The following is a 16,348-nucleotide window of genomic DNA, read 5'->3' as shown; positions in this document are numbered from 1 at the left end:
ACTGTCATATCTTGCCTACACGCCATTAAAATCAAGTAGCGTTGTGTCTTTAAAAGCCGTGTGTCTTTTTCTTGTTCCTGCGACAAAAGGAAGTGTTTTTATCAAGCCACGGGCAAAAAATAAGCTTCTGAGAGCTGGACACGCTGATTACATTGAAATTATTCATTTAAATAACTGCGAATAAAGCCATTTTTATTTGGTTTTATAGGCGTAAATTGCATTTCAAGACATGCGCAAACACAATGACCCGAGCGACGTTCACGTTACCGAAGGGAGCTCGGATATTTAAGCACCCAGAGCTGTTTACGCACCCTGTAACTGATTCACATTACGTGCCCGTGCTTTTAACTGTCAACAAACTGAAATTATAATCATTCTACTGTGATTCATTGAAGTAAAATGTAGCATTATACATTATTATTGCAGCAGAATACTACACCCATTCCGTCCGGTGGTTGTAGAGTGGAGTTGTCAGTTTTCCGTCATTTTGTACATGAAGTGAAGTGGAAGCTCCTTGGTCACATGACCGCTGGAGCTCCTCGATCAAAACACCGAGCTGCTTGACAACAACTGTTCGGGAAGGTGTGTCAGCCTGCAAACTTTCTCCGCATCCACCGATCAGACCCTGAATTTACACCAAACCATCGCTCCCCTGTCCGGCAGACAGGCCGTCTCAATGCATATCAGAGGACTGAAAACACCGAGGCGATCATGGACGTGCACGATTTGTTTAGTAGTTGCAGAAAGGGCGACATTTGTAGAGTCAGGTAACCAACGGCTCTGTTTACGTTTTTTGTGGTGTTGCTGCCTTCCCCTGTCTGCTAAAAAAATGAACATATTTGGCTTTATATTTGTTTCAGTTAGCTTTCAGAACAGTAGCCATAACAGTCTTGCAGCTGAACCCTGTTCAAACAAGCAGGAGTTACACACACACACACGGCGTTGCTAACATTAGCTTTGATGACCCAGCTTGAAACTTTAGCTAACGTTTGTGGGTCAGCTGCTCAGTTTCCAGATGTAATGGAGGTGCTAGCTGTCAGCTGAGCTCAGAGGTGCTCATCGGGGGTGTCTGTGTGGAGAATTGCCTGCTGCACAGACTTCCTCTGCTTTGGGGCAGGCTCACACTGCTAATAGTCAAGCTCAGTGTTGTAGCCCAGTCTTTATTAATTAAGGCTCCATGCAAATAAAAACAGTACTTCCGCATTTGTTTTTCAAACGAGCAGGAACTAATATAAAACAATAAACTGAAAAGTTGCATCATCAGTTATGTGAATAATATGCATCTTTTTCATCTTTCACATATGATTTACTCGTTTGACTTCATTAGGCTCTTTTCTTTTCTTTCTAAGATACCTTGTTGAACAAAGAGATGTGGACCTCAATGTAAGAGACAAATGGGACAGCACCCCTTTGTGAGTACAGTGCAGGCTGGCTGTCTAATTCACTGGATAACACATCATCATCATCATCGTCTTAACTACTTGACGTGTAAACACTTTGTTCTGCAGGTATTATGCGTGCCTTTGTGGCCATGAGGAGTTGGTCCAGTACCTGTTGGCTAGTGGTAAGGCTGGATTTTTGCTGGTTCACGAATGCCCTGAAATGTTCAGCTGTGTCACCCTACTCATTGCTTGACTTACAGGTGCCAAGTGTGAAGCCAACACGTTTGACGGTGAGCGATGTATGTACGGCTCCCTGAATGACTCCGTTCGACGCATGCTCAAAGATTATAAGTGCGTCAGCGTCCGTGCCATGCAGCGGGAGGATTTTAACTACTTCCTGCACATGTGAGGGCAGAGGTCCACAGCTTTTTCCAAAACAGGAAAAAAAAATGAGCCGCAAAAGCACAGTATAGTGCCTTCGTCTGATCCAGACATTTCTGTTTTTTGTTTTTTTCTTTAGGCTGCTAGAGCAGGGCCAGCACAGTGACGTCAAGTTCCTGGTTCATGGACAAACATTCCAGGCCCACCGATGTGTTCTCAGCGCACGCTCAGAGTACTTCACGGAAATGTTTAAGACCAAGTGGAACGGCAAGAACCTGATCACCCTCAAACACCCTTTGGTAAATGTTGCCTGGCTTGTTGCATGTCCAAAAGACAGGAAGAAACAGTCATATTTATTTGTATCAATATGAATAAAAGTTGTTTTAATTTCAGATCAACCCTGCCGCCTTTGGAGTCATCCTGCAATATATCTATACAGGTGGGTGTGGATTCAAGCCATAGACTGTTTAAATATGGACAATGTGTCGCCACTTCCTTACATTGGTGCTATTCTTCCGGCGATAAGGGCGGCGCCATCTTGCAACTTTGGAGCCAGAGTCTGCGCAGTACAGTCCGAGAGTGGAGCCACGCAGACCCGCGATATCAATGACCCAACCACACTTCTACCAGACTCACTCGTGTTTTTTTGTTTAATTAATACTACACTCTGCTCTACCTCCACCAGTTACAAGGAAATGTTGGATTATACACTGTACTTATATTTAATACAACTCTCACGGACCCACTGGACCGCTTTACAGAGCGGTTGGCATGGCAACTGGTAGTCGCCATTATGTCACATCCTGTTTCTATAGCATCGAAACGAAAAGTTATTTAAAATACTGACACTTGCATCAGTATTATATTAACTACCTAAAATGACAAACAATCCTTGAAAAAATAAAAATTATTTGATGTGTATGTTAGTGTTGTAGTTTAGAGTTGCCCAAGTCCCATCCACTAACATGGAGGGGGTGGAGCTTATGACCTATACTACAGCCAGTCACCAGGGGGAGCTCTACTTGCTTTGGCTTCACTTTTGAGGAGCACGTTATGCCGTCCATCTTTATACAGTCTATAATTCAAGCACGCAAGCATTCAGGCTTCTGCACTGTTCGGATTACAGTTTTAAGACAATTTTGCTGGGATATTCTTTCCACACTGTTAATGTTAATGTTGAAGCAGTGCAGGCATAAAGGTTGGAGAAGCGAGCTTGTGCCCTGAAGGTTCATGGTTTAAGCATCATCATCTTTGAGGAAGAAAGAAAAAGAAAAACACATTTGTTAGCTTTCAGTAACACACAATGTGTTTTTATGAGGAAGAATTGAATGTAAATGTGTTTTTTTTTTTGGTTTACAAGGAAACTTCAGTGGGTCTCTATTATTGGGGAATACTAGCCAGACATTTTTTTCCAGAAATAGACTAAAATAAAACATTTACTGGAATAAAGATATTTAACTCCGACCAAGGAAAAATTGAATGCAGTAATGTAAGATTTGACAATAAGAACACCACTGGGCCCATGCTGGTCTTCTGTTTTTCTAGTCCTGTGTTTAAAAATAACCCTCTTATTTAATTTCTCAATGCTGCAGGTCGAATGGATATTGATATAAGTCTTCTGGAGGATAGCAGACTACTTGCTAAACAGTGCAAAATGGCAGATCTCATAGAGGAGCTGGAGAATAAATGCAAACAGGTGTATGAATTTGGTACGTGAAGGCTCTTGGTTTACATTTACACTGTTTAAACTTGCGCTGTATTATATTACCTTCATAACATGCACAGCTTTATAAACTTTTTCAAATCTCGTGCTAATCTTTATCTGAAGCTTTGATTGCATTTCTTTCTGTACATGGGTGATCAGATTCTTTTTATTTTCTGTCTCCTAATAATGAAGTATCAAACAAGCCAGGAATCTGTGTGAAAGTTCTCAGCCTGGAGCCTCACAGCTGTCAACTTCGGGAGGAGATGGCTCAGTTAGCAGACTGTGCTATTCCCACTGAACTAAGAGTAAGAACTAGATAAACAGCAGTAAACATTAGAATTTGAATACGCTGCAGCTGCTATCATACCAGTTCTGTTCATTGTTGTGTTGATCATCCCCAGGTTGGATTCGGTGAGCTTCCCTTTAACAGCGTCGACCACTTCCCTACTTATCCTGACATCTGCTTCAGAGTCGATGGCTATAATTTCTCCTGTCATAAGGTGGGAACTACAAACCCACACAGACTTCCTCAGTCACACACAGACCCTCACACCCTGCTGTGAATCTGACACTCAGATGGATGTCAGGTATTCATTACGTGTGTGTGTGTGTGTGTGTGTGTGTGTGTGTGTGTGTGTTCTCCAGGCGTTTTTCTGTGGACGTAGTGATTATTTTAAAGCCTTACTGAAGGACCACTTCAGCGAGGGAGAGCAGCTGCAGTCCCAGCCCAGCATCCCAGTGATTACCTTACACAACATCTCCCATGAAATCTTCATCCACGTCATGTATTACATCTACACCGATGACACAGAGGTTTGTGCACAGTTTCTCTGTGATTACTTGGCGGAACTGTGTGTCAAGGATACAAACTACCAGGAATAGACGAATGTGTGCCTCTGGTTTATTCCTTGGGAGCTTGTGAAAAATAAGCTGCAAGTTAAGCCTGCAGTTTAACAATGGCAGTTTTGGCCACAAATTCAAATAAATGCTAAATTTGCTCTGATTATGTAAAACAAGGTTGCCACGTCAACTTCGGTGATGATACTGCAGGTCTTATTTTTACAGCAGGTTTAAAATGACCAATAACATGTGTCGTCACCTACCTTTGCATCCTCGGCCTGTGTTACATCCTACATATTTGAATTATATTTGTTTCTCTAATCCTTGTCTAGCCAGTGATTGCAAACACAGAGAAATTGCTTAGTAAATTAATGTTGCCGTGCTGATCTGGTGAAAGAGTTTCTGAACTCTCACTTTTGATTTCTCACCACGAGGTCAGAGTTACTTCGATTACACATATGGAAAACTTGAAACCTTGATACACACTAAAATGGCAGCATCAGAGGCGTATTGCGTTGTCATCCAGCTCATAATAAAACAATGATCAACACTTGTCCATTGTTCATCACTTTTGTTTGACCCCTAACTGCTTCCTCTTTGCGTCCAGCTGATGACGGAGAACGTGTTCGATGTGCTGTGTGTGGCTGACATGTATCTCCTGCCGGGGCTGAAGCGTCTGTGTGGGAAGACGCTCGGCAAGACTATATGCGAGGACAACGTTCTATACATGTGGAAGACGGCCAAGCTTTTCCGTCTGTCTCGGCTGGAGGATCAGTGCACAAAGTTCATGGCCAAGATCATTGAGCAGGTGGGTCTCTCACGCTACTGTAAGCTTTATTGTGGCTGGACAACAGGAGAATGTCTAGGATATCGTTATGTTTATTCCTTAGGTAGAATCAGTACATTAATAGGTCTGTGACTTTTCCTGAAAATTTGCAATTTAGGAAATACACTGCCTGCCCAAAAAAAAAAGTCCCCACCAAAATAACTAATATTTAGTTGGACCGCCTTTAGCTTTGATTACAGCACGCATTCACTGTGGCATTGTTCTGATAAGCTTCTGCAATGTCACAAGATTTATTTCCATCCAGTGTTGCATTCATTTTTCACCAAGATCTTGTATTGATGATGGGAGAGTCTAAACACTGCACAAAGCCTTCTCCAGCACATCCCAAAGATTCTCAATGGGGTTAAGGTCTGGACTCTGTGGTGGACAATCCATGTGTGAAAATGATGTCTCATGCTCCCTGAACCACTCTTTCGCAATCTGAGACCCATGAATCCTGGCATTGTCATCTTGGAATATGCCCGTGCCATCAGAGAAGAAAAACCCCATTGATGTAATAACCTGGTCATTCAGTATATTCAGGTAGTCAGCTGACCTCATTCTTTGGACACATAATGTTGCTGAACCTAGACCTAAGCAACTGCAGCAACCCCAGATCATAGCACTGCCCCCACAGGCTTGTACAGTAGGCACTAGGCATGATGGGTGCATCACTTCATCTGCCTCTCTTCTTACCCTGATGTGCCCATCACTCTGGAACGGGGTAAATCTGGACTCATCAGACCACATGACCTTCTTCCATTGCTCCAGAGTCCAATCTTTATGCTCCCTGGCAAATTGAAGCCTTTCTTTTCTGGTCAGCCTCACTGATTAGTGGTTTTCTTAAGGCTACACAGCTGTTCAGTCCCAATCCCTTGAGTTCCCTTCGCATTGTGCGTGGGGAGATGCTCTTTCACTGTTAAACATAGCCCGGAGTTCTACTGTTGATTTTCTGCAATTTGAATTCACCAAACGTTTAAGTTATTGCTGATCACGATCAAACAGGATTGTTTTCCGACCACATTTCTCCCTCAAAGATGATGGTTCCCCACTATCCTTCCAGTTTTGAATAATGCGCTGGACAGTTCTTAACCCAATTTTAGTAGTTCTTTCCACGACCACGGGATGTGTACATGGTTGTTTAAGAAATGAGCAGCTATTCATTGCATCAGTTGGGGTTAAATAACTTGTTGCCAGCTGAAAGATTATCGTCCATGCAGTATTTATTCAATAGGAGGCTCGTACCTATTTGCTTAGTTAAATCCAGGTGGTGACTTTTTTTTGGCCAGGCAGTGTATACGTATGTGTTTTATTGTCAGCGGTAGATGAGAAGAATGAAAGTCTTGTGCCTGTACACGGAACATAAAACTAGAGCCTGCAGTGTATTATATTAGTTTGCATAAAATAATGTGAGAAGGAAAATAGTTCCAGTGTGCAGCTCTGTGTAAAAGCACAATTAGTCATCCCTCCATTTTGGTTTTTACACTAACAAGATGTTATGTATTAATTGATAATTCAAAAAATAGGTCCACAAACTTTGCATTTCTTGAAGATGTTCACCACTCATTCACCAAGTGGCTTCTTCTGTTATAAATGACAGATCGAGAGTTTAGTTTTTTATTTGTTAGCGGTGCACACATGAGACTCTATGACTAGGGTCTGTTTACAATAACTGAGCAGTCCACGTACACCTGAAGGACAAGCGACACATTTTTGAGGACAAGAATTTTCTAGCCAGAGATGAGAGATGGTTTGAAAGAGGAGTAAAAGAAGCCATCTATGAAAAACTGGAAAACCCTTGTCTAGACGAGGGAGGCGGTCTGAAGCATCAATTATCAGCCACGGTTGAACGACCTTGGATTTTTTAAAGTCGACTAATATGTGGTGAAAACCGAGTGGATGTAGAGTAGTCGATGAAGTCACACATAAAAGTAGATAGTTAGGAAATCTATATTTTTGACCTGAATACATACTACAGTGTATCACACAAAAGAAGCTATTGAGGCTTTTCTGCAAGGTAATTGAAGCTTGAACACAAAACTGTCGGCCGTAGCCCACGTCAGCACCGTAAACACTGTTAGTCTGATACTTGTAATTAAAAAAAAATAACTCTACAACCACAGCGACCTCAACCAACAGAACTGAAGATAAACACATGCGCTTATCAATACTGTGCGCTTCAGATATGTATACCCTATATAAATCGGCACCATCAATAGCATTTTATAGTACTTCACAGCGTGTTGTAAGATAATATAATGTAGCTGGGATAAAAAAAAAAGCGGTATATCTCAGAAGCCTCTTTCCGTGTATAGCAGCTAAAGGTCTGATAATTTTAAACAATGAAATTCACCATCAAAATGTTGAAGTAGTCGGTGCAACCCCTACTTACAACGCAATCTTAATGTCTGCCACAAAATTATTTGCATCCCCTTTCACACCTTGAGTCTGGAGTTTCTGGACATGAATTGGTTGTTACGGTTAAGTGAAGGAAATAACATATTCCTTTGAACATATTCCTCAATTGCAGGTGAGTATTGGGTTGTTAACAGAACCGTAGTCTTGCGACTTTCAGGTGGGCATCACCCACAGATGTTCCTGTTACAAACTCCCCACCTGTCATTCAGAAGCAACTTCTAGGATGGATGAAGGATGCATGGTGCATTATCAACAAAACTCAACATCCCTGTTGATCTTGTTTTAGCTTTTATTGGATGTGCTTTCATTGTTTCTATGTGGAGTCTCTTGCCAAATAGTGCACTAGTCTGTAAAGATTTGTTTTTCATATTGTGTCTTAACTCTATCACCATTTATATCGTATCAAATTTACAAAAGACAGCATGAACAGCCTACTGAAATAGTAAAAAACATAAGGAAACACAGGAAAATAAGAACCCTGTCACAAATAGCAGTATATCAAAGAAAGTAACTGAAACTGATCCATTAGTGATGATCATCATTGCCGCTATATTAAAAGTCTCAGTACAGATCGGCCTCTGAAGCCATATTACAGTAGTTTGTGCTACAGAGCTTGTTGGATGAATTTGCTTGTATATCTGTCTAACTCGTCTGCCACAGCTGGTGGAGCAGCCCGAGTTTGCGGAGATGATCAAAGAGGACGCTGCATCATTGGAGGAGCGGCAGGAGACGGATTCCGTGCCCCTGGTGGATGAAATCCGCTACCACATCACCAGCAACGTGCAGACATACAGCGCAATCGAGGAGGCCAATCAGAAACTGGAGGCCCTGGAGGAGCTGCTCTCCAGCATTAACATTGACTGCTGAGGGAATTTGGAGGCTTGTGGTGCGGATGGTGTAGATTGGTTTTTAAGGGGACATAACAAACATCTGTAGTGAGGGGGAAAAGAAAAACATACAAATGTATATGTTTGTAGTTTTTATTTTATTTACAGTATATTGCACAGAGTATATATTTAAAAGTTTTGGTTCTGAAGTTATAGGGGCATATTCAGAGACTGCTGGTAATGTTCAAAGTTTCTTTCTTCATATCAAATGTGAGGAAAGGTAATTGGTATATCATGTGAATCTGTTCTGAAAGAAGAATTGTGCATTATTTCTTGTGTATATTTACATCAGAATACCCTTGCATTGCACATGCATGACCTTATTTTAGCTCGTAGTTTAAACTTTAAACTGGCTGGTTATATAGCTCTTTAATAATGTAGTTTGGCCCCGACAAAGTTAATATATTTTATGTCAGTCCCTATGAAATTTAATTTTATGCTGACAAAGAGCTGAGTCTATGTTCTGACACTCTCACACAGGGAAAGTACGGATAAAAAGAGGTTTGTGTTCCCCTTCTTTATCATGAAAATATTCGTCTTGTGTCTTATTTTGAGGTTGCATAGAATATAGTTGTTGTTGTTTTTTTCTCGCAGTAAGGATATTGCAGAACCGTCTGCAGCTTTCATTTTCTATTTGGTTGCTGTAGTTCACCTCATCGTTTGAACATGTGTAATTCCTGCTTCAATACTTACACTTAACCTTTTCTTTTTTCACAACACCTCTTGCCTATTGTATGTACTATCGTGAAAAATGTATAAATAACTGCTCTTAATTTTACCAAATAAACATGGTATTGCAAGCATGAGCAGTGTTTTATTCAGCATATTAATCATTTTGAAGCATTGTGGCTTCATAAAAGTGAATTGAATTTACTTAAACAATCATAACACTATTTATGCATTAACCCCATCATTTAGCACTACATAAACATAATAAAACACACTAATGTAATCATGGGCAGATGTGCTAATGTAAAATATTTGTCAGCAATTGATAAATCCCATATTATGCTAATTTTAAGTAACTGCTATAGTCTGTTTGTTAGCATGCTAACATCGAAAATAATACCTGCTATCATGTGTTAGCATACGATGTTAGCATTTAGCTCAAATTGCCTCTGGTAGAATTAATGTAAACTTTTAATCTCGTTTTTTGTTAGTTAAACCAATATTCTACTTTATATAATGTAGCTATAAGGAGGTGTGATGGTTTCCTGTACCATATTCAGCATTTTTATTAATTTATTGAATACAACAACATAAATAAGGCCTGTAGTGTTGGAGTCAGATGAACAAGTTAAGGAAGACACCTAAAGATGGCGCCATTTGACAGTTTAACACCAAACTGGGTCTGTGGCTGTGAGTTTTTTGTTTCACCAGAGATTGGTTGTCTCTCAAACCTTTTTCGTGTGAGAAACAAAGAATTCCTTCATCCATGTCTCTGAACTCCTGGGAACCGTTCCTGAATAGAGACATTTTTCACATTACTCATCAATCACATGTTCACAATGGTGTCGAGATGTGCAGACAGTAACGAAGTGAGGCTACATGGCTACATGTTAGCTGTAATTTAGATGTGTGTACATGTTTGTAATTGCCGTCCCTGTGGACTCAGTCCATTTCAATTCAAAGAGTCAAAGACAAATCTGTGCGTCACCCTAATGGAGCCCTGAGGTTGTCTACAGTGGGTGAGCTCACATCCCAGCAGGGAGGACACTGAGGAGCAGAGCTGCTGTTAGGACACATTAAAGTGCAGTTCAACCCAAACACAAAGGCCATCCTTTAGAAAGCAAAAGTTTTGGCTTCCAGCCCGGCATCTTGAAGGCTTTCATGCCGAAAAAAGACAAGAATAAACAATACAATTAGTTATTACCCCAGTGAGCTTCTTTTGGACATGTTTTAGGGTTGTTGCTAAGCAACTCTGGTGTTAATCTTTGGTGGGAAAGTCCAGTTTATTACGACCTACCAAAGACAAATGGGTATTTAGACAATGTACAAGAATAACTTATATTTCTCAACATATATTATTCACTTCCCTGGAGACTTTACAAGTCAAAGCGCCTCTTTAGTTCCCATTCAGCTCCCCCACCACCCGTATATGCCTACAGGTCAGAGCAGGACAGAGTGAAGCCTGAAAATAGTGGACTTGGATCTAGTTGAAAGCAAGACTTTGACATTAACTGGCAGTATATCTTAACAAATACTGGACAGAGGGAGATGAAATTTTGCACAGGCATGCATTGTTCAAGAGGATGACGATTAATTATGTTGTTGATTTACATCCAGAGCCACCAGCTGCTTGAAATATTTGGCTTTTATAGAAAAACTGAATCTATAGGTTGCCATGTGATTTGGTGAGATATCCGTGGAAGATGAATGACTTTTCATTTAGAGCCACCAGCATTACAAGTGTCTCATTTATCCTATAAATGAAATATTGCTGTGGATTGGCTCCCAGACTTTCAGGCATTTATGTACAGAGAATGAATCCAAATTGACAGATTAGATTTTTCCTTTAGTGCCACCATGAGCTTGACATTTGTAGTTTTAAAACTGAAATGTTTTGACTGCTATTGGATAAATTAGGATCCAATTGGTTGCTTTAAGATCAGATACCTTCTAGATGAATAAAACTGCCATTATCCTCTGCTACCTTGTGTTTTGTGCAAATTAGCAAATGTTAGCTCGCTATTCCACTTAACCACCACTGAGCTCAAAGCACAGCTATCACCGACTACTCTCAATCTGTTTTCCTCTACCTGGATTGCACAACACTTTTGTTTCCATGACTCACAATCAGATCTTGTGGTCACCTCCACTGCAACAACACTCCCGGTTGAGCAGTTAATTAGATCCTCCCTTTGTCCTTTGTGATGATATCTCCTTCGATAGTTTACAAGTGAAGGCCTGTTTAAGGTTTAACTCAACCATGACCGTTCTCAGCCTCGTGAATGAATTGATCTTATTTAGAAGAATCACTTGAAACATGCCCACGCGACGCCACATAATCAAATGTTAACGTGACCTTTCGCCGTTTATTGTTTGATATGGCACACATGAACATTTAAAATAATCACTTCCTTTCCAAACTGGCTCCAACATAAGACTTGTGCTAACACAGTTGTTGGGAGTTGTGACTCATATTTCTGTCATGTGTCTAGTGCAGCTCCTAAAAGAAAAAACTCTTTATGTTCTCGAGTCATGCCACTGTGTGACTCACCGAGACTTCACCGTGACATCTGCAGCGATCTGCAAGGACAGAACTCAACCGAGGAAATGGAGAAACAACCATCTCCTCATCCACTTATGAATAAAAGTTTTCAATTTGCACTTACTGGTCAGGTCATTAGAAGCAGATTTGATTACAATAACATCATGGCAGCCCATCTTCTTGACAGTACTCCACAGTTCTGGGAATGTCATCTATCTTGTGCTGGCTGTCTAATTATCAAATGTCCCTTCAGGTGCAAAATGGATGACGTGCACAGGACGTGCAGAGCTGTGTCATTCACACCATCTGTCCGCATGTCTTTCCAACATGCTCATCTCGATGTTACTCTATATGTGGCACGCATGTAGGATTTACTGCATACTGGAACAGATGGAGAAGGCCGCAGGTGGCCGGACATAAAGTTGATAACATGAGCAAATAAGTTGTGTGGTGACTTTTTTATTATTTTCCATTTTATGCAACTTTATACCTATATTACACTACTTTACCTCTGATGTAATTTTTTACAGTGCACTTCGTTCCATGTATTTCGCTAAGTACTAATTGCTTCACAGCAGTGGTGAGAGGAAATGTCTTTTCTCTATGTAAAAATAATAATAAATACTCTAGTGTGATAATACTCTATTACAAATAAAGGTGCATTCAAAATATTGAGAACAAAGCAAATCTAATCTACTCTGAGTCCATGTGAGTGTCCTATTATTACCTTTCATATCATTTCATCAATATTATTATAGCTGTATTAACGTCGACTAACTGACTAAAATGGGGTTGTCAAAATAATAGAAACATGTGTCGGTACAACACATTGCAATAGTTCTTCAAGCCACAGCCTCTAAAATGAAAACACACCTGAATCAATGGCTCTCTCGGTAATTTTAAACAAATGCACATTTGCGACCTTGAGTACAGATATGGCCTCCCAGGTGACAGAAGACATAACTCACTGCTGCTGTCACTGCCAATATCCTAATTTGCTATTAGTTAGAGATTACCACCTTAGAGAGGGACAGAGAGAGAAAGAGAGAGGGACAGAGGGAGAGGGAGAGAGGTAAGCCCATAATTAGCCAGACACTGACCTGAAAAGCTTTGTCTCTCTTACATCTTCACTCCATCTTAAACCCCATTTTTAAATTTATAAGTCTATAACAAAATCATTAACAAAAACATTAAAGAACATTGCGTGATCCTGACACACTCAGCAGTATATATATATATATATATGCATTATTTTCTGTCTATGTGCTATATGTTCAGGCCTAGTTTGGCACTGCAGGAAGCTGCATTTACATTTCATTAGACATTAGACTTAGGACTACTGCCAATGTAGAATAGTCCCCGCCAGCCATTATGTAAGAAATGGCAGCGTAAAGACTACATACACACCAAACTGAACGACAAGTTCCCGCCAAGAAGATCTCTTTATGGGATTGTCTTGACATGAGAGGGCTTCAGCGGCCGGCCGCTCTCCCCCTCGTTTTCACAGCCATGCCCTGCAAATGCCGGGCTGAGGATGCCTATAAAGTCTCAAAAACACTGATTGCAGCTCAAGCTTATCAACCAGGAATTCTGTTTATCTCCCTGCTCTGCGTGAAGGCTCCGGTTGGAAGTGTGACAGTCAGATGCTTACACTTAACATAGCCACGGTAATATGGGATTAAGCCTTACGTGCTCCCTTGAAGCATTAGCAGCCAGGGCACAGACAAGCAAAGGAGCAGTGGTCGCATTAGTCAGCTTTGTCGAAGACAGTGGACGCTCTGAGAGTAAATTTATCTAGTAATAACGCATTCTGTGTATCTGCAAAGCTCGGTGTAGGTTCAGTTGCAGGTCACATAAATGCTCACTTAATCCTTTCTTGTATCTATGTTTTGTTTGTGTATAGTACAATATAATGCTTCACCTGAGGTGAGTCACAAGGTTGCTAGTAGAGAACACGGCCAACTCTGCTGAGAGACACCAACAGCGTCTGCATGTGAGATAGGATTTACTCGCACCATGTGACTGTTCTGCCCTTAGAGAGACCTCTAACAAAAGACAAGCTAAATCTATCCGGGACAACAACCTCTGCCCTCAAACTAGTCAAATGTAAACAGTCGGGCAGACTACTGTGGCTACCTGCACCAAGGTTGGTACGAGAATGACAGAGCATGAGTTTGTAATACACACACATGTTGTAGCGTTACTGCAATGCATGTCAGGTACTATATGCTAACCAGCTAACATGCTTTCCACACAACAGCAGCACAGAAGTTATGCCTTATCTGTGTCATTAACATTAGCATCCTATCTCACACAAAAGATAACGACCGAGACAAGCTGAAACAAAATAAAAATAAACGTATTCTCAGCTTAGTGGTAGATGGCATTTATATCAAACATAAATGGCACAAATAGACAAATTTTAGTTTTCAGAACTGAAGAATGAGCACATTTTATTTATTTATTTATTTATTTATTTTTAACACCTAAAACTAGGTGGAATTTGATGCAATTGACTTTTACCTTTTGAGAGCAAAGTTTTCTATTTCTTTGATAATTATTAAAAGCGGATTTCGATATTTCACTTCTGTTGTAAAGGTGACTTTATCATAATGCCTCGAATGTTTTCTCTGTAAGCATTTTCAGCTCGACAAAGCTCTCCTGTCACCCTGTGTGTGTTCGGCTACTTTAGATTCAAGGTTGGTTTTTGTCACAGTTACAGACAGTGAGCGCCCAAACTTGCATTTTGTTTTTCTCCCCAGTCACTTTCCTGTTTCCTCACCATTTCACCCTCACCAGAAGGCAGTTGTTCTGTTGACAGAGCTTTTTGTTCACGATAGGGTGAAACAACCACTGAAACTCAGGGGGACGGGGTGGCTTTGAAACACACTTTATTTTCTTTACAGGGCTCACACGAGATGTTGCCTCTGAAAGGCTGACGAGGAAACGCGCACGTTAAAGCGGGTGCAGCATGAAATTAAGACTGGTCTATGCTGAAATTTGATCTGAGTGATTTAAAAAAAAGAAAAAAAAAAGATTGCGCAATGAATTTCTTTGCTTCATAGCCTCTAACAAAAACACATATTCACTTCCCGTTTTTGAGACACCAAAGTTTCCACAATACGGTGACCATAATACCACAGTTAAACTTGATCTTTAAAGACTATTCTTTTATTGTTCATACAAATGCCTCCCCGTTAATACTACACGTTTTATCTGTAATATACACACCGTGTTTGTGTTTAGTGGGCACCATCCTGGTACAGCCAGATAAGAGCTTTACCTCCGATACATGACATACAAACACGTGGCTGTGCCATCTGTTTGGCATTGATTCTCCAGATTAAGACTGCACTACGGGGAACTCTATGCATCAATTTGTTTGGCTGCACTGGGTGAGATGCAGCTTATGTTATGGTAAAACTGTGCTTTCATAATATGGAATAGAGATTAAAAATATTTCAGTGGTTAATTTTACAACTTTACTATTCACAGCTAGCCAGCTATCTTATTTAAGAAGCAGTATTGAGAGAAAATTGAGCATTGTTCACAATTTTTGCCTGAAATTAGTAAAGGATTACAAAATAGTCGGAAGTGATCTTTTTGTCAATCAACTAATTATGTAACTGTGCAGCCCAGTCATTTCTGCTGTGTGTTAAACAACAAATAAGAGCAACATTTGAGTTGTCACGTACCTAAACCTCACTCACTAATTAGAACATTTATTCATTTATTTCTACACAAGATAAAGAGTTGACACCATGCTAGCAGCTTTGGGGGCTTTAATACAAATGCTAAGGTACACTGATGTGTAATCTTTAGCATGTTAGCATGATAACATTTGTTGATTATCACTAAACACAAGTGTTTTTTCGAAATTTTTGACATGATAACACCTTGACATTATGACAAAAGTCACAAAGTGAGTCACCGAACTGATTTGTCTTTTCACAGCAGACATGTCATTGCTGGAAAAGCACCAGTGTAAATGGTGACATGTTGCTCCATTCCCAGAGATGTACCCGTTTCACTTTCTGATATTGCTGTTGACACACCACACAATATCCTTTATGGAACCCAGCTATTTGTCACACCTGTGCCTTTCCAGCTATTGCATGTCAAAATGGCTGCTGTGGAATGATATGATTATCCTGTAGGGGAACATGAATGAGTGTTCCAAATTTCATGTCAAGTACCTATTGGAACTTATGGTAGCGCTTCAGCAAAAGTCCATGGGTTTCATCTTCAAAGGGAAGATGAACATCTCTACCAAATATCATCCAGCAGTGGACCATACAAGCCAGCAGCATTTACTTGGTTCATGTAGACCGTAGGTTTAATCGTCATATCTCATAATGCGATGACTGTAGGTTTGTTAGGGTTTCTCAGTCGGACACGGCCTCTAAATGTGTTTTGCCTGGGATCTTGGGACAAGGGATTGTAACATCTAATCCTGTGTATTAACGAATGCAGCACAGTTTGCAATAAGAAAGATGGATTCTCTCACGATTCCGATGTGGTCACACTGTCACGCAGCAATCCATCTTGCCCAGCTTCAAGCTAAACATTTGTGAGCTCATTTCCTGGGCTGCAGATTCAGTGTCCTGTGAGAAACCGCTGTCAGTATTGACGTGTTTGAGGTACGACGACAGTCGCTCCATAAGGTACGCATCACACATCAAAGAACTACCACCAACA

At 40.6% G+C, this 16,348-nt stretch overlaps 1 protein-coding gene across 1 annotated transcript; it reads left to right on the top strand.

The window, feature by feature from the left end:
* Positions 1-469: 469 nt before the first annotated feature.
* abtb1 (ankyrin repeat and BTB (POZ) domain containing 1) lies at positions 470-9,242 on the top strand. Its single transcript, XM_084554369.1, has 12 exons — positions 470-767; positions 1,350-1,412; positions 1,509-1,564; positions 1,643-1,787; positions 1,903-2,062; positions 2,157-2,202; positions 3,356-3,472; positions 3,661-3,773; positions 3,870-3,968; positions 4,114-4,281; positions 4,916-5,116; positions 8,213-9,242. The coding sequence occupies exons 1-12, from the start codon at positions 712-714 to the stop codon at positions 8,417-8,419; spliced, it is 1,431 nt and encodes a 476-aa protein (XP_084410495.1). The 5' UTR covers positions 470-711; the 3' UTR covers positions 8,420-9,242.
* Positions 9,243-16,348: the final 7,106 nt, after the last annotated feature.

Source organism: Chelon labrosus (assembly GCF_963514085.1).
Source record: "Chelon labrosus genome assembly, chromosome: 10".
Classification (NCBI taxonomy): Eukaryota; Metazoa; Chordata; class Actinopteri; order Mugiliformes; family Mugilidae; genus Chelon; species Chelon labrosus.
Note: the sequence above shows the minus strand (reverse complement) of the source record. Positions and strands in the feature narration are given on the sequence as shown.

What these genes read in the sequence shown, in the direction of transcription:
- abtb1 (XM_084554369.1), top strand. Translation starts at nt 712, where the DNA reads ATGGACGTGCACGATTTGTTTAGTAGTTGCAGAAAGGGCGACATTTGT. An exon ending in AAATGGGACAGCACCCCTTT is followed by an intron (nt 1,413 to 1,508) that starts GTGAGTACAGTG and finishes TTTGTTCTGCAG; the next exon opens with GTATTATGCGTGCCTTTGTG. An exon ending in TCTACACCGATGACACAGAG is followed by an intron (nt 4,282 to 4,915) that starts GTTTGTGCACAG and finishes CTTTGCGTCCAG; the next exon opens with CTGATGACGGAGAACGTGTT.